Source organism: Pseudomicrostroma glucosiphilum (genome assembly GCF_003144135.1).
Source record: "Pseudomicrostroma glucosiphilum strain MCA 4718 unplaced genomic scaffold BCV69scaffold_1, whole genome shotgun sequence".
Taxonomy (NCBI): Eukaryota; Fungi; Basidiomycota; class Exobasidiomycetes; order Microstromatales; family Microstromataceae; genus Microstroma; species Microstroma glucosiphilum.
Genome location: NW_020289913.1, coordinates 1,970,746 through 1,996,507, shown reverse-complemented (window position 1 = coordinate 1,996,507; position 25,762 = coordinate 1,970,746). Strand labels below are relative to the sequence as shown.

Here is a 25,762-nt window from a genome sequence, read left to right as displayed (position 1 = left end):
TGCCTGCCGGTGTGTCTGCCTGCCTGCCTGCCTGGCTCTGTCTTTGCGTCGAAGGTCATGACCCCTACTTTGACCGGGCGCTGTAGAATCACTGACTGAAGTGACTGGTGCCTTGTGCAGGGAGTGAAGCAGAATGGTGTCGTTATCGATTGCTCTTAGACAAGAGGAGAGGAATAAGAGAAGAGGGAGCACAAGACGTATATAGCTGAAGCGAAGTGAAGCGAATAGCAGAGACTCTTGGCTGGATGGGGGCGGGACAACGGTGTGGGGGGACGGGGGGAGAACGTGGAGTAAAGGACTTGTAGTCGGTGCTCTGTCTGCCCAATGGATGGATGGATGGGAGCGATTGTCTTCGCTCCAGCTCTGGTGAGTGTCCTCGAATGCGAAGGAGTTTAGAGGAGCGTAGCAACCGCGAATGCTCCAAGTCCCAGTGCGGCGAGAGTCGCAAGGCTCCCAATCCAGGCAGCGGGTGAAGCGCCCGAAGCAGGGGATTCGCTCCCTCCATCAGCTCCATCTCCAGATCCTCCCCCTGCAGTATCGTTGCCGTTACCGCCCGCACTTCCACCCATGACCATCTGAGGAGCAACTCCATTCGTTCCATTGGGGTAAGACTTTGCCGCCGAGTCGACTTTACAGTCCGACGTATCCGCGAGAGGGCAAGAAGCAGCCAGGCAGATACTTTGCGAAGCTGCCTTTTGTTGTCCCTTTGCTCCAGACGCCGGAGGTGGGAAGACGATTGCGGGTGCACAGCGAACGTTGAACATCTTTCCGAGTAGTGTTCCCACGGCTGTAGCGTCCTCTGTGCTCACTCCAAAGGAGACGGCAGCCATTCCTACTTGGGTGATAAAGTAGCCTACCTCGTTGGCGTCGAGATTCATGAAACGGTGTGCGGCGGACATGGAGGGAGTGCCTTGGTAGGTTGGAAATTCTCCTTTGTCCGACTGTGAGCTACACCCGAGGGCGGCGCCGAAGTACTGTGTGGGGCAGAGAGGGTAGGGAGGAAGGTCAGAAGTGGGACCCGTCTGGCGATGAGGATGACGGAACGGGGACGCACCTGATACAAGTGGGTCATGAGGACATACTGAGCCGATGTCGTGTCGTTGGCTGGCTTGTTGTTCTTGAGCGGCTCAGCTCCACCTACATCAAGTGTTGCGTCGAGCAGGCAGAGATTGTCTGTCAATAGCCGTCTCCTTGTCCGCGGTGTGTGTCTCATACCTCCACTATCTATTGCGTAATTTGACTCACCTCCATCAAGGAAGTTGACGGACTGAGCTACTCCTCGGACGTTGGTCGACTTGAGAGACCCGTCAAAATACTTGAGCAGGCTTACTGGCTGGTCGTTGAACGTTCTAAAGGGTGAACGGTGCATTAGCGAGGCAGAAGACGATGCGTCAAATTTTAGTGTAGTTGCACCGCATGTCGACACGCCCGTCATGCCCACGAGCATCAGGCGTACTCACCCGTTGGCCAAAATACCTGGCACCTTCAGCTTATCTCCTAGGGGCGAATAGCTTCCAATCACGACTGTGTTGACCAGTGCCGTCAACAGAGTGCTCTGTGCCGTCGCGTTTACGCTCTTGAACAGAGCCGTTGAGTACTTGTCGCACAGAGACATGTTCGCTGCAGCACCGGAGGTCTTCTGTTGAGCAGAGACGCCATTGGGGAGATTGGAGATCAGGCTGAGCCCGATGAGAGCAAAGGGTGAGAGGAGGGCGAGGGAGCGCATGCTTGCTTGTAGGGCGTGGGGATCAGGGTTGGATGGGAAGTTGGTAGCAAGGAGGACTCTTGGCGCAGCAGCTTGCAGTTCAAGTGATGGTACGAGAGACAAAGAGAGAGGGGAAGCGAATGTCCGGACCTTGAGAAGATAAACAATCCGGACGAGGTGCGAGGTCAAGTCGTTTTCAGCGCACGTAGCTGAGGACGGATGGATATTGCTCTGCAAAGGGACTGCCCAGGCTGAACGCTTCCCATGGAATCCTCTGGTACCTTGAGATGTGCCTGCCCGTTTCAACCACTGGTGTTCGTCGTTGCTTGCTCAGGTCCCTGCTTAGCAATACCGCCTCGATCGACGCGTCATCGTTTCGTACCCGCACCCTGGTGCCCCCTTTGCTCTTTGCTCTCACCATGCTTCCGCCCTGCCCCTGATCTTTTCTTGCCCTGAATGGCTCCATTGCGCTACCTCTTTCCGCCTGCCTACCAAACGCCGATCACACCCTCTTCTCGCCCCCGTCTGCCCTGCCCTGAATAACGGTCCCTGAGTACTTGGCTGACTAATCCCCCTGACGGTCAACCACCTTGGAAGTTTTCCGATCACACGTTCACATTCCAGGGGCACACGATGCATGGTGTAGTGCATTTACCGGCGTTTGCAAGGGTGGCAGCAACAGAACGATGGAGCAAGGATGCAAGCTTACCAAGCAGGCGACGGAAGAATAGTGCAAATGGTAGAGGGACGAAATTGGTTTGCAGCGCGTTTATGCCGCTAGACGAGAAGGCGATGTTTGACCCTCTTGCTATACTCCTGCTCCTAGCCACCGCACTTCCCTGCTGCTCTTCTTCGCTGGCTGAGTGTCTCTGCTCGTGTGCTCAGCACTTGAATATCACAGCAGCGGGATATCTCACGTTGGGGTGGTCTGAACCTGGTTCGCCCCTTGCTAGGCCCTCGCTATGCTGCCGGACGCAAGCGCGCCGGTTCGAGGGACAGGGGAAGCAGCGATCTGCTCTGCCGCCTCCAGCCATATAGGAGTCACCTAGAGGGAGGAGACGGACCTGATCCTCTGATTGGGACTTTCCTGTTGGAGTACCAAGCAACATTTCGTGAAGGTCGTTTCAGAGCACGTCTATCGAGCCTTCAGTAGTACACCTGAACTTTCCCATCTAGCTCGCTCAAGACACGACTGCTCGTCTTGGTCGAATCAATCAATGCGCCGTCGAGACAAACGAGACCTGCGCGAGTAGAGTCGGGACGCTGTTGATGGGGAACGAGGGTGGGTGTGAGCTCTGAGATGGATATTCAAAACAGCATGACCCTTGCGGCCGCTTACCGGAGTCCACTCCCACCCTCCTACACGCCAGTAGTCAATTACATCCACGCCCTCCACGTCCTCCCTTATCCTCTCTTCCAGCCTGCCTTCCACAGTGGGGTACACCAGGTTCACGTGCTTTCCCTCATCATACATGCCCTGCGTGATAGGCGTGACTCTCTTCTCTGCGAAGGTTTGACGGGCTTGAAGCGTCGACTCGCCCTCCCATGAGATGTCTTTGAGTGTGTTGGGCAGAGCCACCTGGACTTGCGGATCCTTGAGGGGCCGGATCAGCACGACATCGAGACACTGGGGTGGTCTCGCGAGGGAGGAGCTAGAGGCGCTGGAGGAGGCTTCTGCAAAGCCAAAGGGCGCAGGTACGAAGCTAGGCTCCAGCCGGTCGGTCGTCATGCTCGCAATGTAGAAGAAGGGCCCCTCCACGACACTCCCCTCACCCTCGACCTCATCGAACTTTCTTGACCTGGGATTATATTTTTGGAGCGGCAGGCCGGCGGTAGGAGCTCTTCTCAGCACGAGCTCGCCATCAATCCAGCTCGTGACGTTCTTCTGCGCTGCCATCTTGAATCGCTCAATGCCGGGATGCGACTCACGCAGCTCCTCGGAGTCGCGCAGGATGGCTGCATGTAGTGCATGGGAGGTGATGAGGTGAGTGAGGACTTCCTTGGGTATTGAGTCTTCTTCATGGACGGTTGTGTTCGCCAGAGTCAGCGGGTAGAGTCGGAAAGATCCCTCGGCCTTTGCAGGTTTGAGAGAGGAGATGTAGGCTCGCAGCGAGCGCAGGCGCCAGCCATGCTGCGTAGAGTCTTCCAAGGGCTCGTGCCGCGAGGAAGAGGCGGGCGGGTAGAGGGCAGAATAGAGAGCGTTGGCCGTACCCGTGGGGACTAGTACAATCCGCAAGTCAGGAAGCTGCTGCTGATCCGAGCAACTCTCGAAAAGGCCGCTCAAGAATTCTTGCGTGGTGCCATCGCCTCCGAGAAGGATCACGGTAAGAGGCTCGCTCGCTGACTCGCCGTGTGCTTGTGACCGAAGCTCAACTCCAATTTTGCTGGCATGCTCAGGAGCGTCTGTTTCATACTCTGTAAAGGTCTGTCCGCTCTCGGCGAGGCTCTGCCGGACCAGTGCGAGAATCTCGGCAGCCAGACGTGCGCCCGCTGCAGGGTTCCAGATGAGAACGTTGCGTGAAGTCATTGCAGAGGCGTCGTGGTCGGTATGGTGAAGCAAGGAAGAAGCACAGCGCTGGTGTGTGCCGAGTGTGATCAGCTCATGCGATAAGCGTCAGAGCTGAGCACCATCTCTGGGCCACTCCCCTCGGCAGCGTCGTGAGTGAGAGGAGCAATGAGGTGCTGCTGCTGCTGCTGCTGCCTCGCTTGTGTCCTGCCAATCTGTGTGGAGTGCACGACACTCGCCCTTTCCGTCGTTGGCGCACAGCCGCCGTCCTTCGACCGAAGCAGTGGCACCCCGCACAAAGGGGGCCAAGGAGGCATTCATCCTACCCATTGATCATCACCCTACCGCTGCACCATCCTCTACTTCCGCGATAGCTGGAACGATAAGCTGCGAATTCAGACGCAAGGGTGCGTCGCCTCCTCTGCGACGATGCACGTCTGGCTTCGGCAGTCGCCGCGATGTCTCTACCTCGTCAATTCCACCCTCTCCGCCCAGAGCGGAAGGTCAGTCCTGGTCATCTCTACCGCGGCAGCCGGTGCGGCCTCGAACACAACCAGCTACGGTGGGGAGTCCTCTTCATCATCGTCCTCGGCGATGAATGCAGCGAGGGCGGTAGTGGAGATGGTCTCCATACAGGACGTCGACTTTACTAGCTGCGTCAGATTGACAGAGGATGATGCAATGGGGCACACGCCGGCTGGCTGCCTGGGGCTAATGAACGTCGCCAGTGGTGAGTAGGGCGACAGAGAGAAGGACATTCTTCGCGAGCGCTACTTCTCACAGCTTCTGACCCCAACTTTTCGCCCCAGACCTGTTCCTGTGTGTAGTCACGCATGCCTCCGAAGTGGGGTCCATCCGACCAGGAGAAGTGGTCAAGTCAATTGGCTCCGTTGCCTTCTTCTGCGTCAATCGCCCGACCTGGGACGGACTCGATGCTCCGGAGCTGCTCAGCCAGACAGGCTACATGGAGAATGGAGGTGCCCTTGACCCGTACGATGCCATTCTACCTCAGTCCTCTTCAACTGCGTCCTCTGGGCCAGTCGAGCATCCTTGCGCAAGTCTGAAGCGACTATTGGGGATGGGATCGTTCTACTACGCCGCCAACGGATCTTTTGATATCTCGACTCGCCTCGAGAAGCGGCTTTCTAGGCATCCCCATCAGACGCACGACATTTCGCAGTACGACGGGCGGTTCGTCTGGAACACCTTTATGATACATCCCCTGATGGAGTTCAGGAATAGGCTCGAGCAGCCAGAGAGGGATAGGCTCGACGAGGAAGGGCTCTTCCTTCTAGCTATCCAAGGCTATGCTGCCGTCTTCGATATGACACAGTCTCATCTCGCTGGATCTAGCAGCTTACCCAGCAAGCCCACTTCCATTGCTCTGGTCAGCAGACTCAGCTGGAAGAGAGCTGGTACGCGCTTCAACACGCGGGGAGTAGACGATGATGGCAACGTTGCCAATTTTGTGGAGAGCGAGACCATCCTGAACCATGAAGGCGTCTCCATGAGCTACGTTCAGCTACGAGGTTCGGTCCCGCTCTTTTGGGAGCAACAAGGATTGCAGACCTTCTCAGCTCGGATTCAGGTCACTCGCTCGAGGCAGGCCTCTCAGCCTGCTTTCGATCGGCACTTTGCCGATCTACTCTCGCATTATTCTCGAGTCCACGCACTGAATCTACTCGGTGCGAGAGATGCAGAGACAATCCTATCTGCCGCCTACGCTGAGCACATTCGCATGTCTGCTGCAGTAGAGCTAGCCACGCCCCCTGCAGATGAAGCAGAGGCAGAGGGTCTGGATCAGGAGGAGAGGATAGGGATCACCAACTTCGACTTCCACGCTGTCAATCGATTGTCGGGTAGTCTGGACGGGGTCAGATCAGAGTTGAAGCTGCTGGGTCCTATCAGACTGAAGAGAGAGGCATTCTCTTGCACGATTGTGGATAGCGCAGGCACAGTCAGAAGACGCCAAAACGGGGTGATTCGGACAAATTGCCTGGACTGCCTCGATCGCACCAACGTAGTCGAAGCATTCCTGTCCGAAGCGGTCCTGGAAGAGTTCCTCGACAAGGCCGGACGGCATAGAGAGAGCTTTCAGCCCCTTGGCGGTAGTTCTCATCCTCTCTGGGCTCATCATCGCGTTCTTTGGGCCGAGAACGGCGACGCACTCTCGCGCATCTACGCCGGCACAGGCGCCCTCAATACGACTTACACACGTACAGGCAATGCAAAGAAGAGTATAGGCTCCTTCTTGAGCGATGCTGCCAAGAGCGCTGGCAGGATGTACATCAACAACTTTCAAGACAAGGGAAAGCAGAATGTCATCGATGCGCTGCTGGGCAACATGGCGAATCAAAGAAGTGTAGAGGTGTATGACCCACTGCACGACTCAGTTGCGTCGGAGCTGACCTCACGCTTGGACGAGTACTCTACCAAATCTGAAATCAACGTCTTTGTTGGGACATGGAATCTCAACGCCAAGGCGCCTGGCGAGAGCCTCCTGCCATGGCTGATGCCTCCCGGCATGACCGAGGAGCCAGACGTCTACGCAATTGGCTTCCAGGAGATCGTCCCTCTGTCGCCTCAGCAGATCCTGTTGACAGACCCAGCAAAGCTTCGAGTGTGGGAAGGTGTCATACTTGACACGCTTGGCCGACGACCCGACAAGCGATCTGACTATCTCATCATGCGCAGCGAGCAACTGGTCGGGACCGCGCTTGTCATACTTGTCAAGTCATCCGTGGTTGGACATATTCGACAGGTGGAAGCGACGACCCGCAAGACTGGTCTCAAAGGGATGAGCGGCAACAAAGGTGGAGTCGCCATCAGGCTGACATTCCACGACTCTACATTCTGCTTTGTCACTGCCCACTTCGCCGCCGGCCATTCGAATGCAGAAGAGCGCAATGCTGATTATTGGACAATCCAACGAGGTCTCAACTTCCAGAGGGGCAAAAACTTAGTAGGGCATGACCATGTCATCTGGCTGGGCGACTTCAACTACCGCATAGATCTACCCAATGATCGATGTAGAGCCCTAGCTCAGACGGATGATTACGAGGCATTGGCTGCTCACGACCAGCTCCGCAGGGCTCATTACTCAGGAGCCATTTTTCCAGGGTTCGAGGAGGGACAGGTGGGATTCCGCCCCACCTACAAATACGATGTCGGCACAGACGTCTACGACTCTTCGGAGAAGCAACGTGTGCCTGCCTGGACAGATCGTATTCTTTACAGCCGCAATGCGCATAGCAGCGAGGCTAGTGGCAGGGGCCACCAGCTCAATCAAACCTCATATTTCAGAGCAGAGATCAAGACGTCGGACCATAGGCCTGTGTATGCTACGTTCAAGGCGGAGGTGAGAATATTCGATCGCGAGAAGCGGAATGCGATGAGGAGGGAAATTCTCTCTGCTGCAAAATCGAGGCAAGCGAGGGGGCTGGGCGGTCCGCCTGTTTTGGGTGTCGCCGGCAAGGAGCGCTCGAGGGCTGCCAGCTATTCTTCTGACCTTGACGATGACGAGGACGACGAGCACTTGCCTGCTCCATCGGGAGATGCACCAGGTGTGCACAATTGGTTTGACAACGATGCGTCTTCGATCTCCAGTGGGTCTACAGACTCTTCGACTGGCGACGAAAGCGAAGATGATTCGTCCTCGGACTCTTCAACACATCGCAATGGTCGAAACGACTTCAATCCGTTCCGCGCGAAGACGAGAACGCTCATCCTCCGCCATAGCGCGGACAGTCGCAGTGATTCTGGTCTGTCGTCTTCCTCTCCACCTGAGCACCCAAGCTCGGTGACGACGACCAAGGCCGGCTCCAGTGCACTAGCACCGACAGGACGTAGAGACCCTCCGCCGGCACCTCCGCGATCGGGTGGTGCACCTGTTGTTACCCCTGTGAGCTACGTGCCACGCAAGGCTCCTCCCCCTCGTCCTTCGGTCCCTTCAAGCGCCATTTCTGCCGCTTCGAGTGCTGGTCACCCTGCTGTTGGTGCTGGTGCGGGCACAGCTGGAGAGTCTCAAGCTCCACCGCTGCCCAGCCGGCGACCGGATTTTGCGAGGAGCACAAGTCATTCGAGCGTGAAGAGTGGGAAGTCATTGTTGGATGATAGCGACTGAGCTGGAATTGGGAGAGATCGACGGTGTGAAAGGGCTTGTAGTCACTTGTAACATACATACCAAAGAGAAAGAAGTGTGAATCTTTACGATCTTAATGCTGAGTGGGCTTGGCTTGTGCTTCTTCTTCCCCGCAAATCCCGAAGTCCGGTGAAGCTCAAATTCCGCGTCCCGACGTCGGCAGCTGCCCCGCTCGCACGCCGCCTCATTCTCACAACCACACCGCACAAGGCTCCCCTGGTCAGCTTAGCGCTTCACTGCTTTCCCTTTGTCCCTCCTTGCACCCTCTTCACCTCCCTGCTTCCCAACTTCTACCCATTGACTACTGTAGACGATGGACGAGGTCCTACCGGGCCTCTGGGTGGGCGATCTCGCCTGTGCCCTCTCCACCGAATACCTCTCCCTCGCGGGGGTAACCCACATCGTCACTGCCCTCAAGCAGCGTCTACCTCCTCCGCCCCTTCTTCCCTGCGGCCGTAGAATCCTCGCAGAACACCAACGTCATGTGTCCATCGACGATGAGGAGTCGGAGCCCATTCTGGTGCAGTTTCCTGCTGTTAATGATTTTCTCGAAGAAGTGTTGCAGGAGAGATGGGTTGAAGGACAGCAAGGAGCTCCCTTGGACGAGCAAAGGTCCTCGGATGGCAAGTGGGGTCATTGGGAGACGACGGGCGAAGGTACTGTACTGGTACATTGTCAGGCGGGCTGCTCACGGAGTGTAGCTCTAGTGGTAGCATACATTATGGCCACGCGCAAGTGCTCCAGGGACGCTGCTCTAAGTATGGTCCGCGCTCGTCGAGCTCAAGCAGAGCCCAACAGTGGTTTCATGGAGCAGCTTTCCCTCTTCGAGCAAGCAGGTTACCAAGTGGACCTGAGACATGCGCCCATTAGGAGGTTCCTCATGAGCAAAGTCGATGTCCTCAATGGTGGGAGTGTCGAGGACATCTTGATGAGCTACTTTCCCTCGCCCGCTCACAGTCCCTCGGGAAGCATGTCAGGCTCTACACTGGGAGGCAGATCGAGGAGAAACAGCAGCAGTAGCAGTGGACCACACGGCCTCAACCTCGCTCCCCTCAGCTCCATCGATGGAGATGTGGATGACTCGACTTCATCTGTGGAATCCCCTCGCCGGCCCATGATTCGTCGGCGCTCTCGCTCTACAGTCGGAGAGGGCACAGTCAGGGACAGCAAGACGGGCAAGTTAGCCGACCTTTCCATCTCTCCACCGATGCCAGGCAATACAGACGCCCTCTTTGCTGCCGATGCGGAAGCCAGTCCCCCCACCGGCACATCCTCTTCTTCTTGGGCCACCTCGATCACTTCTCCGCACGAGGTCCTCATTGCTCGCTCACGCGGCTTCCGGCTGCCCGGAGGTGTGCCCTCTATTCGCGGCCACGAGTCGCGCTCCGGTAGTGGCTCTCTACCCAAGCCAGACTACCTCAGAGGAACACCAAGACTGAGGTGTAAGATGTGCAGGAGAGAGATTGCCGCAAGGGATCACATTGTGGAGCATGAGCCGGGCAAGGGCATCATGGCATTTGATGTCAAGAACAGGAGAAAGGAGATGAGGGGACCCAAGGCGGCCGAGGAGGTTGGGGGTAGTGGGAGCGGGAGCGGGGGACAGGCTTCGAGGAGCGAGCAGGAGAAGCTGGGCATGAGTCAGATGTTTGGGAGCTTGAGACGCAGTCGGATCGTAGACAGCGACGAGGACGACGACGAGACGTCCGCTAAGCTACCGGACGGAACTGGAACAGCAGATGACCAATCCTCAGAGCCGCAGCAAGACGCATCTTCTCCTCAAGTAGACGGTCAACCATCAGGAGCAGACTCCTCCATGACGATAGACCCACCCACGCCTGCCTCCCCACCAGCTGGCCGACCAATTCAGTCCGCCGCATCCCTCACAGCCTCTCTGCCACCGCACCTGGCAGCTCTGCGAGCAGGCCGTGCTCCTCCTGGTACGCAGGACGCTCAGAGGAAAGCGCTCGAGGATAGCAGAGAGAAGAATCGTATTGCGATGGAGCGGCTGAGGGGGAGGATGGGAATGGGCGGAGGAACCACGTCCGCTGCAGGGGGAGGGGAGCCCGGAGCAGGAGCAGGAGCGGTCCCTCCTTCTAGCGATGGAGAGGCGCAAGCCGAGCACAAGCGGGGAGCCGCCGATGGAGCGTCGCCTTCGGCTTCTACTTCCCAGCAAGGACAGGGTCAAGGACAAGGACAGAGCCAGAGCCAGAGCCAGAATCGCCGGGCTATCCTCCACTCCCCTGCTTGCACATCCTACTTCTTAGAGCCACTAGACTGGATGTACGCCTCTGGCTCTGGCTCTTCTCCTCCTTCCTCCACTTCCACTTCCACTTCCAAAAAGGATCCCCCTTCTAGTACCACTAGCAACAGTGCCACCAAGAGCAAAGGTGACTCCACGGGCAGTGTCGCAACCAATTCTTCCCTCTCCTCGGGTCATCTGTCAGGTAAGCTCCTCTGTCCCAATGCTCCACGCTGTGGTGCCAAGCTGGGCAATTGGGATTGGGCAGGAATGCAGTGTGGGTGCGGTGCTTGGATCACTCCAGCTTTTGCCGTGGCGAGGGGGAGGATTGATGAAGTTTGGGACTAAGCCTTGGCAGGGGTAGGGCGGAGAGGGGAGATAGAGGGGAGAGACGACTGTTGCAATGCATACATGTATACAATGGGACACGCACGCATAGCTAATAGATACAAAGGCAATGGATTACTTTGACACAGGCCGATAGAGTGAGACAATTGGAGCTACATGGTCAGAGAAGAGGATGACGCTCGATGAAGCTTGGGAAAGAAGGATACACGGAGCGGGCAACAAGAACCACGGTGTAGAGGCTCATGGCTTCCCTCGTGCCTGCCCAGCCTTTCTTTCCTGCAACCCTCCTACCCCTGCTCCTCTTCCTCTCCGTTGTCTCGCTCGAGAACGACGACTGCCTCCCCCTCCCCCTCCTGCTCTTCATCCGCGGGACCATGTGTCTCCACATGCACAGATGGGGCCTCCCCCTCATCTTCCTCCTCCACCTCTTCCTCGGCCTCTTCATCACCGCCGTCTTCCTGGTCGCCATCAACTTCGTCTGCATCTGCTTGCTCTTCACCTTCCGCTTCATCAGCATAGGCATCGGCAGCGGCAGTCTTCTCGTCCCCTTCGTCTTCGCGGTGTGCAGCACCCTCGTCCCGACCTTCTTGCAAAGCCTCAGACTCTAGCTCGTCTTCCTCTTCCTCCTCCTCATCTCCATTCTCGGCTTCGGCCTCAGTTTTAGAGGCGTCAGACGACGCAGAGATGGTCTCTGAAGGAGCAGCACCAGCAGCAGCTGGAGTCGAAGCGAAATTGCGGCTACCGCTTCTGGCCTTCTTGCTACTGCTACCTCCTTCCTGCCCCGCAGCTTGCAACGGCGTCGCAGGTGAAGTCGATTTAGCTGCGCCACCTGAGCCATTCTCCTTCGCAGACGGGGAAGCATCTTCGGCTGCCGGACCTGACGAGGCTTTGCGCTTCTGCGAAGGAGCGCCAGCTGTCGAAGGTCCTACAGGCGTTGGCTGCTTGGACGTCGGAGTAGCTTTAGACGAGGCTGAGGCAGCACTGCTCTTTATCGAAGATGCAGCACTTCTCGCCGCGGCTGCGCTGACTCTGGCATTCTTCTCCATCACTTCCTTCCACTGTGGGCGAAAGTCAGGGTAAAGTTACAATCGTAGCAAGCGGAAGTAGTGACTTGTCAGTTGATCTTGTCCTTTCGAGTACTCGCACTCGGCCTCCTCGCCACGTTTGCCACGACTGCTCACCAAACCATCTAATGCCTTGAAGACCAGATTCTGTGGTAGCCCCATCAGGATCTCACTGATTCTCCCATCGAAGCTCTCTTGCTTCTCTCCAGCAGCTTCGGCGTACTCTGCCGTGAGGCCGAACATTGCCATGACAGCTAGCGAGAGGTGCGTCTGATGAGACGTGAAGGACGTCATCTTAGCAGCTTCTGCCAGTGGATTTCTCTTCCCACTCCCTCCAGCGACCGCCAGCTCTTTTGAAGACACGGTACTGGCTCTCTCCCCTCGAACGAGCCTGCACAGGATCTCGACTTGGCCTTTGGAGTCACTAAGACAGTCCAGGACGAAGCGGCGACGATCCCGACCAGTGCCCAGGAAAGACTTCGTGCCCCAGTCGGCGAAAACGTCGAAGATGGTGGGAGGCGGGTCCGGATCATCTACGTGAATCTTCTGATGCCAGGATTGGTCCGATAGTCTAGAATGAGCAAAGCCGGGCAGGGCGGACAGCCAGTCTTCAACGTCGCCCGTCTTCAGCCACTTTGCTTCGCTTAGGGGCGCAAGCTTGTCGAGGTAGACGTTGATCACTAGCTCCTGAGGCGGAGCACTAGCGTCGAGGCTGTCTGAGACGGTGCTCCCGTCTACTCCGCTGCTACTCTGAGCCAGACGGAACAAGGGCGGGAGGGTGTTGTACGGCCCACTGGGTACGAGCATCTCTTCTTCTGATCGTTCTACCTTTGGCACCTCGTCTTCTTCCTCTTCGTCAGCAGCTGTAGTAGCAGCGACGCTTCCTTCGGCTTCATCGTCGCCACTAGCATCATCATTGTCTTCATCGCCGCTCTGATGATCGTCACCTACTGTAGTGGAACGCTTCTGCTTCTTCTTCTGCGGCGTCTGCTGAGTCTGTCTCCCGTTTCTGCCTTTCGACTTCTTGCCTTGCTTGGTCGATTCGGGTCTTGGCTCTAAGTCAGTTTCGTTGTCCCATGCGTATTGCAGATCGGGGCGAGCTAGGGCTGCAAAGTGGTCCGAATCACGGTCTCGAGTCTCAATCTGTCATGGATGTGGATAAAGGCGTCAGCTATCGTCGCTCCGAACCCACCCCACTCCGACAGTCAGCTCACCAGGACTCCTTTGCAGAGCATCCACTCCTTTCCTTCCTCGGCGTCTCCCTTGAGGCTCCCAACAGAGGGAGTAACGCTGACAATGATCTCAATTCTGCCTTCAGCTCGCAAGACCTTCAGTGCCTTGACGACTTCTGCATCGATGACAAGCCTTCGCTTTGTGCCGAAGTATGAGATGCTCACCCTGTTGGGTGAGCCTTGAGGTGGTGTCTTCGTGTAGCCTGACCAGCCTTCTACAGTGGGGATGGTAGGAGCAACCTCTCGCATCGAGGCGGCCTCTCCAACCTTGATGTCTTGCTTGTCTTCTGCTTTGATCGCAGCGGTTTCATCCACGGCCATCTCGGCATCAGCATCAGCATCCGCACCCGCATCTCTATCTGTCGAAGGCTTCTCCTCTTCCTCACCTTCGACTTTTACGGCAGCTTCGGCGTTGCCACGCTTCTTCTTCTTCTTTTTCGACCCAGTCGAAGACTGTCCGTCCTTGATAGGCTCAGAGGGCTCGGTCGCATCAGCGACAGAACCAGTTGCCTCCTCATCCGCAGGCTCCTCCTTGACTTCCGCTTTTGGCTTCTTGTGCTTCTTATCAGCACTGGGCCCCGAAGGAGCAGAGATATTAGCCTTGGGTCCACTGGGTGCACCGACTGGAGGCGAAGCTGTGACGGCTGCAAAACATATCCGCAGTCGACATGTCTCCTTCTTTGATGATTCAGCAGCGGGACCGCGAGGAGGCAACCGTGCGCTTGAATCGGGGACGCTCTGCTTGCTTGCTGAAGCACGTCTCTTTGCGCTCGCCTGCCCCCCGTTCTTTGCAGATATTTGTGAAGTGTCGCCAGCAGTACTCTCCTCGTCGCTGCCTGCAATGGTGACCTCGTTTTCCACTCCGCCTTGGTTTTGCTCATCTTCTGACTCGTTAGCGGCATCGCCATCATCTCCATCCTCCTGAGTCTCTAGCTTCTCGTTGTCCTCGTCTTCTCTCTCGAAGTCGCCTCGCAAGCTCCAGGCCCAGTCGAGAACTGGGATTTCCACAGCCTTGATCCGGAAGTCAGTGAAGGTACGCTTGGACGTGCTGGGAACGGGCTGGTCGTTGACACCGGCGGCACGTGTAGCTATGGACACAGGCTTGTTGGACAGCGCAGGGGACGAAGGGACGTTGCCGCCGTGCGCCCGAGACAGCGAGCCCTTGCTTGAAGCCGGCGTGCCTGAGCGAGCTGCTCCTGGCCCAGTGGGTGGTTGCTTATTGGAAGAAGATTTGGCAGGACCATTTGCGGATCCCCATTTCTGTTGCTGAGAGAGACTGAAGGCACCAGAGACAGGGCGATTACCTCCTCGCGAAGCGTTCATGCCACCTCCTCGCATATTGCTGGGCCCAGCTCCCCCTTTGCTCCCACTCGGACCACCGAAAGATCCCGGCGCTCCCCTAGAGGGGTATGACTGCTGTTGCTGATTGAAACCGCCAGGACCGGATCCTCCCTTGCCCTGCGGACCGCGAGAGGGCATCTTGGGCGGACCTCCGTTGCTCGCAGCCATTCCACCTCTCCCACCCCTGACGGACGGCGCCCCTCCCTGCTGATGGCCACCATTCTGCCCTCCCATGGGAGAGTTCATGGCTGGTGAAATCGCATTGACTCCACCAAATCCGCCTCTAGAGCTACTGGGAGTCCTCATGGCGCCTCCTCCTCGAGAGGATGGACCAGAAGGGCCGTTCATTCCATTGGCTCCCATTCCCATCATTTGAGGGCCTGGGGTGGGACTGCTAGCTCCCGGCCAGCCATAGGAGGAGGGCGCAGCGGGACCGCTGGGAGTCGCTGGTCCACCCCACTGCGCGGCAGGTTGTTGAGGGGGATATCCTGACCCTTGCATCGGCCCACCGACATTGTAATTAGGGCCGCCTGGAGGTGCACCATCAAAGCGCTGACGCTTGGCAGGCGGTCCGGATGATCCTCCACCTCCCATCATAGGCCCAGCCTGAGCGCCATTGTGCGGTGGGTAGTATGGGTTTTGTTGTGGCTGTTGAGGACCGTAGGGTGGATTGGGACCGGCTGGCTGCTGGGCGCCAGGCATGCCGCCTTGATAGACGGCTGGAGCCCCATAGGGTCCATGAGCATATTGACCCTGCTGAGGATGCCCTTGAGGATGGTGGCCCTGCTGCTGCTGCTGCTGAGGATAGAAGCCGGCGGGCTGTTGATGGGGAGGCGCAGCTGCTTGCGGGTAGCTTCCGTAGGGCTGTTGAGCTTGCGGGCCAGCATGATGTTGCATGGGCTGCTGATGCTGATGCGGCTGCTGATGCGGGGTAGCGGATCCTCCAGTGGCAGCCGCGGCGGCAGCTTGCTGAGCGTAGTACTGCTGCCACTGCTGATGCCATTGGGCCTGCTGCTCCTCTGGAGTCATCTTGGACGAGGAAGGTTGCTGGTGGCCGTACCCGTAGTTTGAATAGTCAGGACCAGCAGCACTTGGATTGGCCGCTGCCGAAGACGATCCTGGAGGAGCTGCCGGCTGAGGAGGCGCAACAGTCGTGTGGCTCTGTTGGCCAGTATACTGATTGCCCGATGGTACTGTGTTGCTTGCTGGTCCTGTGTATGGGTACGATCTGGACGGTAGAATGTCTCAGCGTTAGCGGCCTCGCTGAATCCCAAACCTTCTCGTCCATGCTCTCACCTCTTCATGTCCTTTTCCTTTGCCTGCCTTATCCCGTGATGCACAAGTACGCTCGCTTCTCCTTCTCTGACTCCTTCACTACTCGTCTGTGACTCCGTCGAGGTCAAGACGAGCAGCAGTGATGTACAGCTGATGATGGTGGTGGTGATGGTTGGGAGGAAGCGGGGAGGTGAGGCAGGGCCATTAGATTTAGACTAGTCCTATGAGCCTGGTCTCCGTTGCGCGCGGGCAACTGGCTCAGGCCACCACTACCATCCGATTCATTGCCTCCTTCCACCCCAATCATCGCCATCATATTCATCTCACACCCTCGATTCGCATAGCCTGGCCCGGAGAGCAAGCCAGCAATGTACAACGGCATCGGACTTCTCACCGCTCGAGGCTCGGGCACCTCTGGCCACATCACCAAGAACACCGCCCACCTCCGCGTACGGGACGACTCCTACTCCAAGCGACCCTCCTCTTCTTCCAATTCCGACAACTTCCGTGGCCGAGGAGGAGATGATGATAGAGCACAGCATCGTCAACCTGACCAGGCAATACTGGACCATGAGCGGAAACGAAAAGTGGAAGTGAGATGCATGGAGCTCAGGATTGATCTTGAAGACCAGGGCGTAGACGAGGAAGAGATCGAGGAGCGCATCTCCAAGTTGCGCGAACAGCTCAACGCATCCCTCGCTACGCCTGCCGGTAGCAGATTCGGTCAGCTTACTCGAGAGGAGACAAAAGCGTTGCGTCCTTCGGATACACATGCCAGACAGGCGGCCAAAGTCAAGGAGACTGAGAGCTTCGGGAGAGCGCTGGGAATCAGGTCCGACTACCAAGAAGGACAGGCATTCGACAAGGACTACCAGGAAAAGAGGAGGATAGAGAAGCAGGAGGAGTGGCAGAGGAGAAATGAAGAGAGACAGCAGAGAGAAAGGGAGAGGCAGCAGGCCTGGAAGGACAGACAAGAAGAATTGCTCAAGAGACGAGAGGAGCAGGAGAAAGAGAGAAAGCGATTCGAGCTAGAGCTCGAAGAGAAGAGGGCAAGCGGCAAAGCAGCGGATCCGCTACCGCAGAAGGATGGCAGGCCTACGAGCCGTCGTCGATCTCCTTCTCCGCCTGCCACTAGGCGACAAAGACGACGGTCATCGCTGGACTACGACTCACGAAGCCCAACCCCACCTCCCCGCTCCCGGAAGAGGAGAGGCTCAAGCTATGACTCACGCTCTCCCTCTCCACCGCCTGCCCGAAGGAGAGACACCCGTCGAAGCAGGAGCTACACTCCCTCCAACTCAGACTACAGTCGCTCGCCCAGCCCTCGTCGCGCCCCTGTCGGTAGCTCAAAGCGCAGAAGACGATCGCCCAGTGAGCGATCCTTCTCGAGAAGTCCATCGCCCGCTCCAGCCAAAGTTCGAGCAACGGCGCCCAGCCGCGGTCGCAGCCCAAGTAGAAGCAGGAGCATAAGTAGGAGCAGATCGCCCTACTCGCGCTCTCGATCTCCCCTCCCACCACGAAGAAAAGGAGCAGCAGCAGCAGCAGGAACATCGGATGTAAGACGTCGACCCATGCGCTCGCCTTCCCGCTCGCGCTCACGCTCCTATTCAGAATCTAGGTCACGATCACAATCACGATCACGCTCGCGATCCTACTCTCGCTCGCCTTCACGCTCACACTCGAGATCGAGGTCAGAATCGAGGTCTCCTCCGCCTCCGCGGAGGGCGGCAGCGGCGAGGCGAGACTCTCCTTCGCGATCGCGATCGCCATCTCGTTCTCGATCCCGTTCGCCGAGCCCTCCTCGTCGCCGATGAGCAAGAGCAGAGTCAATGGCTTGTAGGGAGTTCGAAGGCATTGAATGAGGTAGCTGGAGGGAGTTGTGTCAGGGAACGCCCTGCAACCCGCGGGCTACAGCTATTGTTTGCGCACTTTGTCCCTTCTCATAGCGGCGTTATCATACCATGTCAATCTCACTCATGCATTCTCATCTCACGCCTGACTCGTACACTTCACACTCTCTCTATGTCTATTCCAGTCTTGCTCTCAAGCCCCACCAAAAGTGACAACGTCTACCCTTCCACCCACGCCCTCCCACATCTCCTCCGCTGCCACCCCATCCATCTCGCCCACGATCCCACTCGGGGGCGCAACGTTCTGCGGCGCACCGCTCGCCTCATTCCCAGTGGGATGACCGGGCAGTCTAGCCGGCGCGAGCGTCTGACTCAAGAGAGCATTCGGCGGTGCCTGGGTGGGAGGCTGCGCAGGTCGACTGGCTACAGAGGAGGAAGAAGCCGAAAAGGCCGGCAGACCCGATGTGGTGGTGGTGGTGGTGGTCTTTCCGTTACTCTGGCTGCTCTTGCTTGGGGTGTTGGAAGATTGAAAGGCGGCAAATTGTTTGGCGGCTAGGTTCTGCAGAGTCGTAGAGACCCAGTTGCTGTCGGTCAGGAGGGAGAGGTCATTGGGTCTGTAGGCGGGCAGGCGCTGAGAGGAGCAGAGATGATAGGACCTGTCAGCCGATTAGCTTGCAAGGGGAAGGACCGAGAGACGCTGCGAAAGACTTACTGCTTTCACATCTTTGTAAGGTGCTTCACAACCGCTGCACTCCCTGATCAGCCTCTGCTCGACTGACGCTGCGGAACTCGCATGGCCTGCGCCCGAAGACGCTGGTGTAGAAGCTGCAGGATGACCGACCTGGGGAGCTCCGCCTCCAGTTCGTCTCGGCTGTCCGAGAGATAGACCTCCCAGGCTGGGCAGACTTGGCGCAGCACTAGTCGACGGTGGGGGTCGAGTAGTACCGCCCGAGGCCCAGGGAGCCATTGCTGGCGGAGCTACCGTGCTCCCTGGCCTTGCTCCGGGCTGTGGAAGCGCTGGAGTCGCCGAGGAAGAAGACAATGTGGCTCCCTGGGATTGCTCGTCAAAGGCACAGTACATTCTTGTATCGAAGAGTCGGAAGACTACATCGTCTACGCGGAGCAGGAAGCGTTGCAGAACGAGGAAGCCAGAAGGCATTACTCGCTACAGGAACAGCAACGCAAAGGGGAGCAAGGATGAGACATCAGCATGACAGTCTGTGCGCCGTACTTGTATCGTCGCTGGTCTCCCCTCGAGACTCACGACTTTGACTCCCAGCATACTCGACCCATTGTCCCCCAATTCATCTTCAAACAAGACCAGGTCATCATAAAAGAGTATCGGCTCGCCACTAGAAGCACCCAAGCGCTCAACAGGTATCCGATCGACGGTCGGGTCCTTTCCAGGCGTGAAGGTGGGAGTCTCAGAGGAAGGAGGGGAAGAGGTACTGCTGGAGCTGGCGGACCGCCCCGCTTCACCGGCCCAGGTGGTAGAGTAGGTCCAATCGTAGTCTCTGGCATCGGCGATTTGTGTTGCGGCCGCTGCCCCGAATGCTGTAGTTGGAGGTGTTGAGGTGGGCGAAGCTGCTGCTGCTGTAGAGGTGGTCGACTGAGAGGTCGGCTCGCTAAGAACAACAAAGGAGCGGAGGATCGATAGTGAGCTCCCCCTTCACCAGAGCTTTGTGTTCATCTGCCGATCCCCTACTCACCGGCTCTTCCCCCACTCGTCAGCATAAGCAACCTTTATCCCCTTGCTCTTCTTCTTCCTATCGGGCTTCTCTCCAAATTGCGTCGTACTCTTCTTGCCCGTCCCACTAGCACCACCACTAGCCTGTCCCCTCCACTCCTGACTAAGATCCACTCCCTGAACTCTCCAATCCCCGTTCACGCCATCAACACACCTTAGAGCCTTCTCGACTCCAAAGACGTACTCCCATCCAGTTGTTTCGTGGCGCAGCACAAGTCTATTGCTAGGAAAGACCATCTCCGGCGGGGGAATCCCCAACTTCTCACCCAGCCCCTCCATGTAAGCCGAGTTCCCAATCGCTCCACGGGAAGAAGTGATGGTCCAATCCGAGATGCGCAACTGTCGGTGGGAGATTCGATCGGGAGAGGGAAGAGAGGGATCGGTATTTGGAGGCGAGGAGAACCATTCGGAGAGGGTGTGCGGAACTCCACTTTTGCGGGAGGTGATCATGGTGGGCGTGGTGCTGCTGTGGGCTGAGGAGGAGCCACCGGGCGAGGAAGACGATGATGGGACCATGGCGACAGAGGAGCGTAGGGATTGGCGAGACGCTTCTCTGACGTCGCGGCTTCTTAGGTTGATGTGACGAACCAAGGAAGAAGTGGCAGTCGTGGTACACAAGACTTTGTCACGTCGCTTCGACACTTGTGCTGCAGTGGAGGCGCGCAAGGGCCACGCAGAGATGCAGCAGCAACTCCGTACATCTCCGAGGTGCAGGCAGCGAAGTACAACAAAAATCGAGCACCGAGAATGACAGATTAAGAACTGATATTGTAATCGAATGCTACAGGCAAAGGTCCCAGCTGTCCTCCCTGATGTCTCACAGACCACCCTCATGTCGCCGCACATCTCATAGCTTTCCGGCAGCGATACCCCTCTTGCTAAGCCTCTCCTTGAGGGACTCCCTGATGTGGTCGAGGAACTCAGTCGTTGTGACATAGTCGGACCTCTGCATCTGCTTTCCCTTCTTTGCCAGTGCCAAGTCCTTGGTCATTACACCCTCACGGTCAATGGCATCCACACAGGCAGTCTCGAGCTCTTTGGCAAAGATCTGCAGCTCCTTGTTACCGTCCAGCTTGCCCCGGAAGTTCAGTCCACGGGTCCAGGCGTAGATGGAAGCCACAGAGTTGGTCGAGGTTTCATTGCCCTTCTGGTGCTCACGGTAATGCCTCGTGACTGTTCCGTGGGCCGCCTCGCTCTCCATGATCTGTCCATCTGGAGTGATCAGCTCCGAGGTCATCATACCCAGAGAGCCGAATCCTTGGGCCAAGATGTCACTCATTACATCTCCGTCGTAGTTCTTGCAAGCCCAGACGAAGCCTCCCTCGGACTTGATGGCCTGGGCGACCATGTCGTCGATGAGCCTGTGCTCGTACCAAATGCCTAGCTTCTCGAATTCGGCCTTGTACTGAGCCTCGAAGATCTCCTCGAAAGTGTCTCTGAACTTTCCGTCGTATGCCTTGAGGATGGTGTTCTTGGTAGACATGTAGAGGGGCATCTTCTTGTCAATGGCCATTTTGAAGGAGGCGTGCGCAAAGCCAGAGATGGACTCGGTGGTGTTGTACATTGCCATTCCCACACCGCCACTCTGAGGGAAGTTGAAGACGTCCCACTTCTTCTCTTCACCGCCGTCGGAAGGAGTGTAGGTCATGGTGAACTTTCCAGGTCCCGGTGCGACAAAGTTCTGGCAGCGGTACTGGTCACCAAAGGCGTGACGCCCGATGCAAATGGGCTTGACCCATCCAGGCACGGGCCGGGGGATGGAGTTCAGAATGATGGGCTCACGGAATACGGTACCTCCGAGGATGTTTCGGATGGTTCCATTGGGCGAGAGCCACATCTTCTTGAGGTTGAACTCCTTGACTCGAGCCTCGTCAGGGGTGATAGTAGCGCACTTGACGGCCACCGAGTACTTCTTGGTGGCCTCGGCAGCATCGACTGTCACCTGATCCTCGGTGGCATCACGATTCTCAATGCTGAGATCATAGTACTTGAGCTCGACGTCCAGGAAAGGCAGAATCAGCTGCAGGACGGGTCAGAGAAAAGAGGCCGGAGAGCGGGTGAGAATGTGAGTCATCAAGCACGAGTCTGTCGCAGGTTCCGCCCAAATCCTCACCTCTTCCCTGATCTTGTGCCAGATGATTCGCTGTGAGTAGTTTGGATTGGGTAAAGGAGTCGATGGAAGTCGTGTGAGTCCCTCATCGGTTGTCGCAGCAAAATGTGCCTCGCGCATCATCTGCCTTGGCGTCTGCGTGTGCGCCGCAAGTACTGACTGTCATCTCATCACCGTCCATCTCCACGATGGGATTCTGGACCTTGATCTTGCTTGCGGCGGGCATCGTGGTAGCAAATGTCCTCGAAGTGAATGCAGGGGTGGTATTGCCAAAGGTGGAGGAGGCTCGAAGGAGCGGAGAAGAAGCTGCTGCGACTCTGGGCGAGGCGAGGCGGGAAGAGGGTACTCTGGCAGAAGCAGTGGAGAAGGTCCTTGCTGCTATGTTGGCTGATGCTGTGGTATAGCTTCGGTAAGTGGTTGCCAGTACTCGCTGGGATGCGATGTGAGATGGCATGACTCTGTCAGCGGGGAGGGGGAGACGACACGACAGAAGCGAAGTCGGCAATTGGGCGGCCAGGAGGAAGGAGTGGAAGTCACGGTAGCCTCGGCCCAGCCAAGCCTCTGCGCCCACGCCTCGACGGAAAAGCGGAGTTGCGGACTGCACGGACGTGCGACACTCACCGGCCGAGACGTCCGCCGAAGCGGGGCGATAGGCGCAGACACCCACTGGTGAGCACCACCTAGCCCTGGCCTTTGCACTGCAATTCGCTGCCAAGAGGCAAGAATCGACTACTGCGGCTCATCGTCTTCATGACCGATGGCGCGATGATGACTTGAGCTGCCGGAGGGGTCAACTCTCCCACACGGTGTTAGTCACATTCCAGGCACCCGAAGCCGCCCTAAGCCCCCGACAACAGACACATAGAGATCAGACGATCCCTTGTGCAGATTCAACTAGATTCGATTCGATGATCACATGCGCGAGCTAGCGACAGAGGAAATGGCCACGATACTCTGTACCCAGCCAGCGGAAGCCTGCTTGAAGAGCTCACCCCCATCAACCATCATAGGCAGGCATGTAGCAATGGTCTGGAGATTCACCGGACTCGGGGTTGCCGAACCAAGTGGGGAAGAGATGGCTGTTGCCGTTCGCAGCGCCAAAAGCCGCGAAGGAGAGGATGAAGAGGCAGATAGCGACACCTGTGTGCGTCCAGCGTATCGAAGAGTCAAAACCGTCAGCACGCTGATCGGTACATGTCACTTTGCGCTCTTCAGCACTACTCACCTCCATCGATTGCCGCACCGACCAGATAGTTGAGGTCAATGTAGATTCTTGGGTGTCGCGTACGCAGCCAAATCTGACAGAAGACGGCGACGAGGATTGACGACGTAAAGGAAGAATTGATGCCACCTCCGAGGACAGACAGGTTGTCCATGAAGATGGGCGTCGTCTGTGATAGAAAGCAAAAGAGAAAGGGAAGGAGACAGTCAGCCCATGAGGAAAGCAGTCTTGCCATCTTTCTGCAACTCACAATGAGGTCCCCTGCGTCTCTGATGACCTTGATATACTTCTTCGCCAGCCAGTGGAGGGGTGGGATACAGGCGCCGATCAAGAAAGACATCGGGATCCACTCATAGTGAAGGCCCGTGTTGAACGCGAAGACCTTAGATGCCAGCGACCACTGCACTGCCTGTGCATTGAGATCCTGATAGTATCCACCGTACCACAGTCGGTCTCCTTGAGGATCAAGCAGGATCTCTCGATGGTCGTCGATCAGGCCTGTTACCATGTACCATTGTACGTAGCCGCCGAGGAGAGCGCCGTATACCTGTACAAAGGTGTTGGTACGGGGCGGGATCTTGAGGTATTGGCCCATCTTCAGATTCCCTGCGAGAGACGCACAGCAGTCCACGACTTGGTGCGCATACTGGTTGAACCAAAGGTTGGCAACGGGTCGTCCTGGATGGATAGCTCCGGCGATTGTCTTGGAAGCCATCATAGTCGATACACCCGATCCGTACCTTCCGTAGATGGCAAGCGAAATCGGAGTCATGATCACGCCGAAGATGAAGGCAACGATCAGACCCCACCAAGGAAGAGTAGTATTACCCTTGGTGATGGTGATGAATGCAGCGGGAATCGAGAGGACAAAAGTACCAATGTAGAACCAGTTGGGCACGGGCTTGTACTTCTGCATAGCCTGCGAGAGGGTGAAGGATTGTAAAATGGAGACATGTTAGTGTTTGTTGCATTCGCTGTCTCTCAGTGCTTTTCTAACGCCTGCTTACCTGCCAGTGAGGATCATCGAGTGTACCAGCCTTTGCACGCTTGTAGTCCTCCTTGACCTCTTTGGTCAAGAAGATGAAGACATGGGTAATCAGAGCACCTAACGCCAAAGCGGTCGTCATGAAGCTCCACACTTGCGAAACGGACATGTGTGGTAGGCCATAGGTAGCCAGAGCAGCTTCGTCGAGTGCATAATTCTCATCGAAGACCACGCTGTTGTCGTAGAGGGAGCCATTGCCTTGAAAGAGTGTCGCAGCCATCCATGGATAGGATTTGGCTTCCCAAGCATTGGTGTAGTAGAAGGCCAACAGGAAGAAACTGCCAATGATGGCTCCAGCGAAGTATTGCACGAGATACTTGATAGGCCAGCCGGCGAAACTTCCGATACCGACGTACTGCGGGTCAAGACTCAATGAGAAGTAGCCCAATCCCTGGTTGGGTAGAGCACCACCAAAAATCTTGCCAAATGGCTCTCGAATGTTGTCCGGAGCACCAATCGAAGCGAGACAGGGGATACTGAGACCGTTAAGCCAGGGCATCATGTACGCTGGAATTACCTCATACACCATGGCGGTGATCACCGACCAACTGAAGATCTTGATCCTTCGAGGATTTTCTTTGACGTCAAAGTGAAGCGCCTGGAAAGTAACAGTGTAGCTCAATTGACCCCAGTAAACGACTTCAGAAGGAGCCACGATCATGAATTGCAGGCAGCCCAGCAGTCCCACTCCGAAGATTGTCAAGGAGAAGATTCCGAGCACGGCTACGGTGGTCGAGATTCGCATGTTGAAGTAGAGCTGGCAGGTAGCAAGCGTGTCTGCAGCATTTCCACCGAGATAACCCAAAGTGGAGATCATGAAGGCCACTACGTGCTCCTTGAGCCCAAAGTCGCCCGGGTTGAGAATGTGCAGCGGCTTCTCCAGCCAACCGATGTACGGCTTGCCCGCGACGGTAGATCCTCGAGGAAGGCACTTCGCCCAAACGATACCGAAGATGTAGATGATGAGCATCAGAAATACATCCGAAAATGCGGCCCCTGTTGGCTTCAAAGTGAAGAGACTGATGGTGATATTGTTGAGGATGTTCAAGAGGGTACCGATCAGCAGTCCACGGAAGGTGATGGCTTCATCTCCGTCGTCCCGCATCGAGACGAGATATCGACTGACGTCATGTCCAGTATTGATGATAGGCTCCCCGTCTTTGTTGAACTTGGTAGCGTATTCATCATCACTTTGCGATATGGCTCGAGCCTTCTCTTCGTCGAGTGTGACCTTCTCATCGCTGCGGTCGCGCTTCTCGTCAAGGATACTGTCGAGATGCGCGTCGTGCGCAGGCGGCTCATCACTGCTGCTGGAAGGCTCCTTCACCTTCTCAACAGGTCTATCTTCCATAACGGGAGAGCCACTAGCCTTCTCCGAGAGCTTCGGATCCTCCATGATCGGGAACAGACCTGCGTCTTGTGCTCAACTCCGGACCAGTGGTAGCTGGTATCGTGAGGCACGTGCGGGTGCAGCTGGACGCGTGCTCGTGCAGCTGAGTATATTCCTTTGCAGTCTTGTGCAGCTACTAGTACACCAGTACAGCTACCGATACCTTAGAGAAGCTATGTGAAGAGTGCGACGAGTTGGAAAAAGGGTAGGGCCCTGCTGTAGGCTGGATGATGATACTGCTATTGCTGTCGGTAGGAACAGCAGGGTGGAATCTGACGAGACCAGCTGACCTATATACCTCTCCAGACCAGAGATAGGGGACAAAGTGGGACTACGGTGGTATAAGTACAAGGGCAGCCCCCACGAGATAAGGTCCGCCCCTCTCCCTATACCATTCCTCAGTTACCGTCCTGGAGGGCTGAAATATTCATTTCCCACCGTTGCACTTCTCCGGATCACTGGTACCTCATTACAACATCCCTTTCCCCGCACCGGCTTTCTCTATGGCGTCATTCTTCCGCGGCTCTGTCAGGGCAAACCCAGGTCG

General features: G+C 56.8%; 10 protein-coding genes across 10 annotated transcripts; 3 read left to right on the top strand and 7 right to left on the bottom strand.

Annotated features, from left to right (window-relative positions):
* Positions 1-217: 217 nt before the first annotated feature.
* Positions 218-1,810, bottom strand: BCV69DRAFT_310091 (hypothetical protein). Its single transcript, XM_025494763.1, has 4 exons — positions 1,461-1,810; positions 1,246-1,349; positions 1,055-1,137; positions 218-974 (listed from the first exon to the last, which is right to left on the bottom strand). The coding sequence occupies exons 1-4, from the start codon at positions 1,724-1,726 to the stop codon at positions 393-395; spliced, it is 1,035 nt and encodes a 344-aa protein (XP_025351422.1). The 5' UTR covers positions 1,727-1,810; the 3' UTR covers positions 218-392.
* A 1,105-nt stretch (positions 1,811-2,915) lies between these two features.
* Positions 2,916-4,232, bottom strand: BCV69DRAFT_243372 (hypothetical protein; the record flags this gene model as incomplete). The annotated part of the gene is made up of 2 exons (XM_025490067.1): positions 2,916-3,245; positions 3,285-4,232. 2 exons carry the CDS (start codon positions 4,230-4,232, stop codon positions 2,916-2,918), a joined length of 1,278 nt encoding a protein of 425 aa, XP_025351421.1.
* A 269-nt stretch (positions 4,233-4,501) lies between these two features.
* Positions 4,502-8,426, top strand: BCV69DRAFT_255284 (hypothetical protein). The gene is made up of 2 exons (XM_025490578.1): positions 4,502-4,941; positions 5,021-8,426. The coding sequence occupies exons 1-2, from the start codon at positions 4,641-4,643 to the stop codon at positions 8,332-8,334; spliced, it is 3,615 nt and encodes a 1,204-aa protein (XP_025351420.1). The 5' UTR covers positions 4,502-4,640; the 3' UTR covers positions 8,335-8,426.
* Positions 8,427-8,540: 114 nt separating this feature from the next.
* BCV69DRAFT_280149 (hypothetical protein) lies at positions 8,541-11,068 on the top strand. Its single transcript, XM_025491509.1, has one exon. The coding sequence runs from the start codon at positions 8,666-8,668 to the stop codon at positions 10,937-10,939; it is 2,274 nt and encodes a 757-aa protein (XP_025351419.1). The 5' UTR covers positions 8,541-8,665; the 3' UTR covers positions 10,940-11,068.
* Positions 11,035-13,524, bottom strand: BCV69DRAFT_280148 (hypothetical protein). Its single transcript, XM_025491508.1, has 3 exons — positions 13,218-13,524; positions 12,121-13,146; positions 11,035-11,997 (listed from the first exon to the last, which is right to left on the bottom strand). Exons 1-3 carry the CDS (start codon positions 13,482-13,484, stop codon positions 11,227-11,229), a joined length of 2,064 nt encoding a protein of 687 aa, XP_025351418.1. The 5' UTR covers positions 13,485-13,524; the 3' UTR covers positions 11,035-11,226.
* Positions 13,320-16,106, bottom strand: BCV69DRAFT_24498 (hypothetical protein). The gene is made up of 4 exons (XM_025490134.1): positions 15,873-16,106; positions 13,958-15,804; positions 13,622-13,745; positions 13,320-13,525 (listed from the first exon to the last, which is right to left on the bottom strand). Exons 1-3 carry the CDS (start codon positions 15,878-15,880, stop codon positions 13,726-13,728), a joined length of 1,875 nt encoding a protein of 624 aa, XP_025351417.1. The 5' UTR covers positions 15,881-16,106; the 3' UTR covers positions 13,320-13,525; positions 13,622-13,725.
* A 30-nt stretch (positions 16,107-16,136) lies between these two features.
* Positions 16,137-17,863, top strand: BCV69DRAFT_280147 (hypothetical protein). Its single transcript, XM_025491507.1, has one exon. The coding sequence runs from the start codon at positions 16,220-16,222 to the stop codon at positions 17,663-17,665; it is 1,446 nt and encodes a 481-aa protein (XP_025351416.1). The 5' UTR covers positions 16,137-16,219; the 3' UTR covers positions 17,666-17,863.
* Positions 17,814-20,057, bottom strand: BCV69DRAFT_280146 (TIP41-domain-containing protein). Its single transcript, XM_025491506.1, has 4 exons — positions 19,411-20,057; positions 18,966-19,326; positions 18,414-18,866; positions 17,814-18,332 (listed from the first exon to the last, which is right to left on the bottom strand). Exons 1-4 carry the CDS (start codon positions 19,962-19,964, stop codon positions 17,895-17,897), a joined length of 1,806 nt encoding a protein of 601 aa, XP_025351415.1. The 5' UTR covers positions 19,965-20,057; the 3' UTR covers positions 17,814-17,894.
* A 186-nt stretch (positions 20,058-20,243) lies between these two features.
* Positions 20,244-22,083, bottom strand: BCV69DRAFT_280145 (isocitrate dehydrogenase NADP-dependent). The gene is made up of 3 exons (XM_025491505.1): positions 21,719-22,083; positions 21,562-21,591; positions 20,244-21,468 (listed from the first exon to the last, which is right to left on the bottom strand). The coding sequence occupies exons 1-3, from the start codon at positions 21,782-21,784 to the stop codon at positions 20,296-20,298; spliced, it is 1,269 nt and encodes a 422-aa protein (XP_025351414.1). The 5' UTR covers positions 21,785-22,083; the 3' UTR covers positions 20,244-20,295.
* Positions 22,084-22,243: 160 nt separating this feature from the next.
* BCV69DRAFT_302952 (OPT superfamily oligopeptide transporter) lies at positions 22,244-25,221 on the bottom strand (the record flags this gene model as incomplete). Its single annotated transcript, XM_025494642.1, has 5 exons — positions 22,244-22,698; positions 22,784-22,949; positions 23,031-23,699; positions 23,788-25,080; positions 25,153-25,221. The coding sequence occupies 5 exons, from the start codon at positions 25,219-25,221 to the stop codon at positions 22,556-22,558; spliced, it is 2,340 nt and encodes a 779-aa protein (XP_025351413.1). The 3' UTR covers positions 22,244-22,555.
* Between the last annotated feature and the right edge of the window lie 541 nt (positions 25,222-25,762).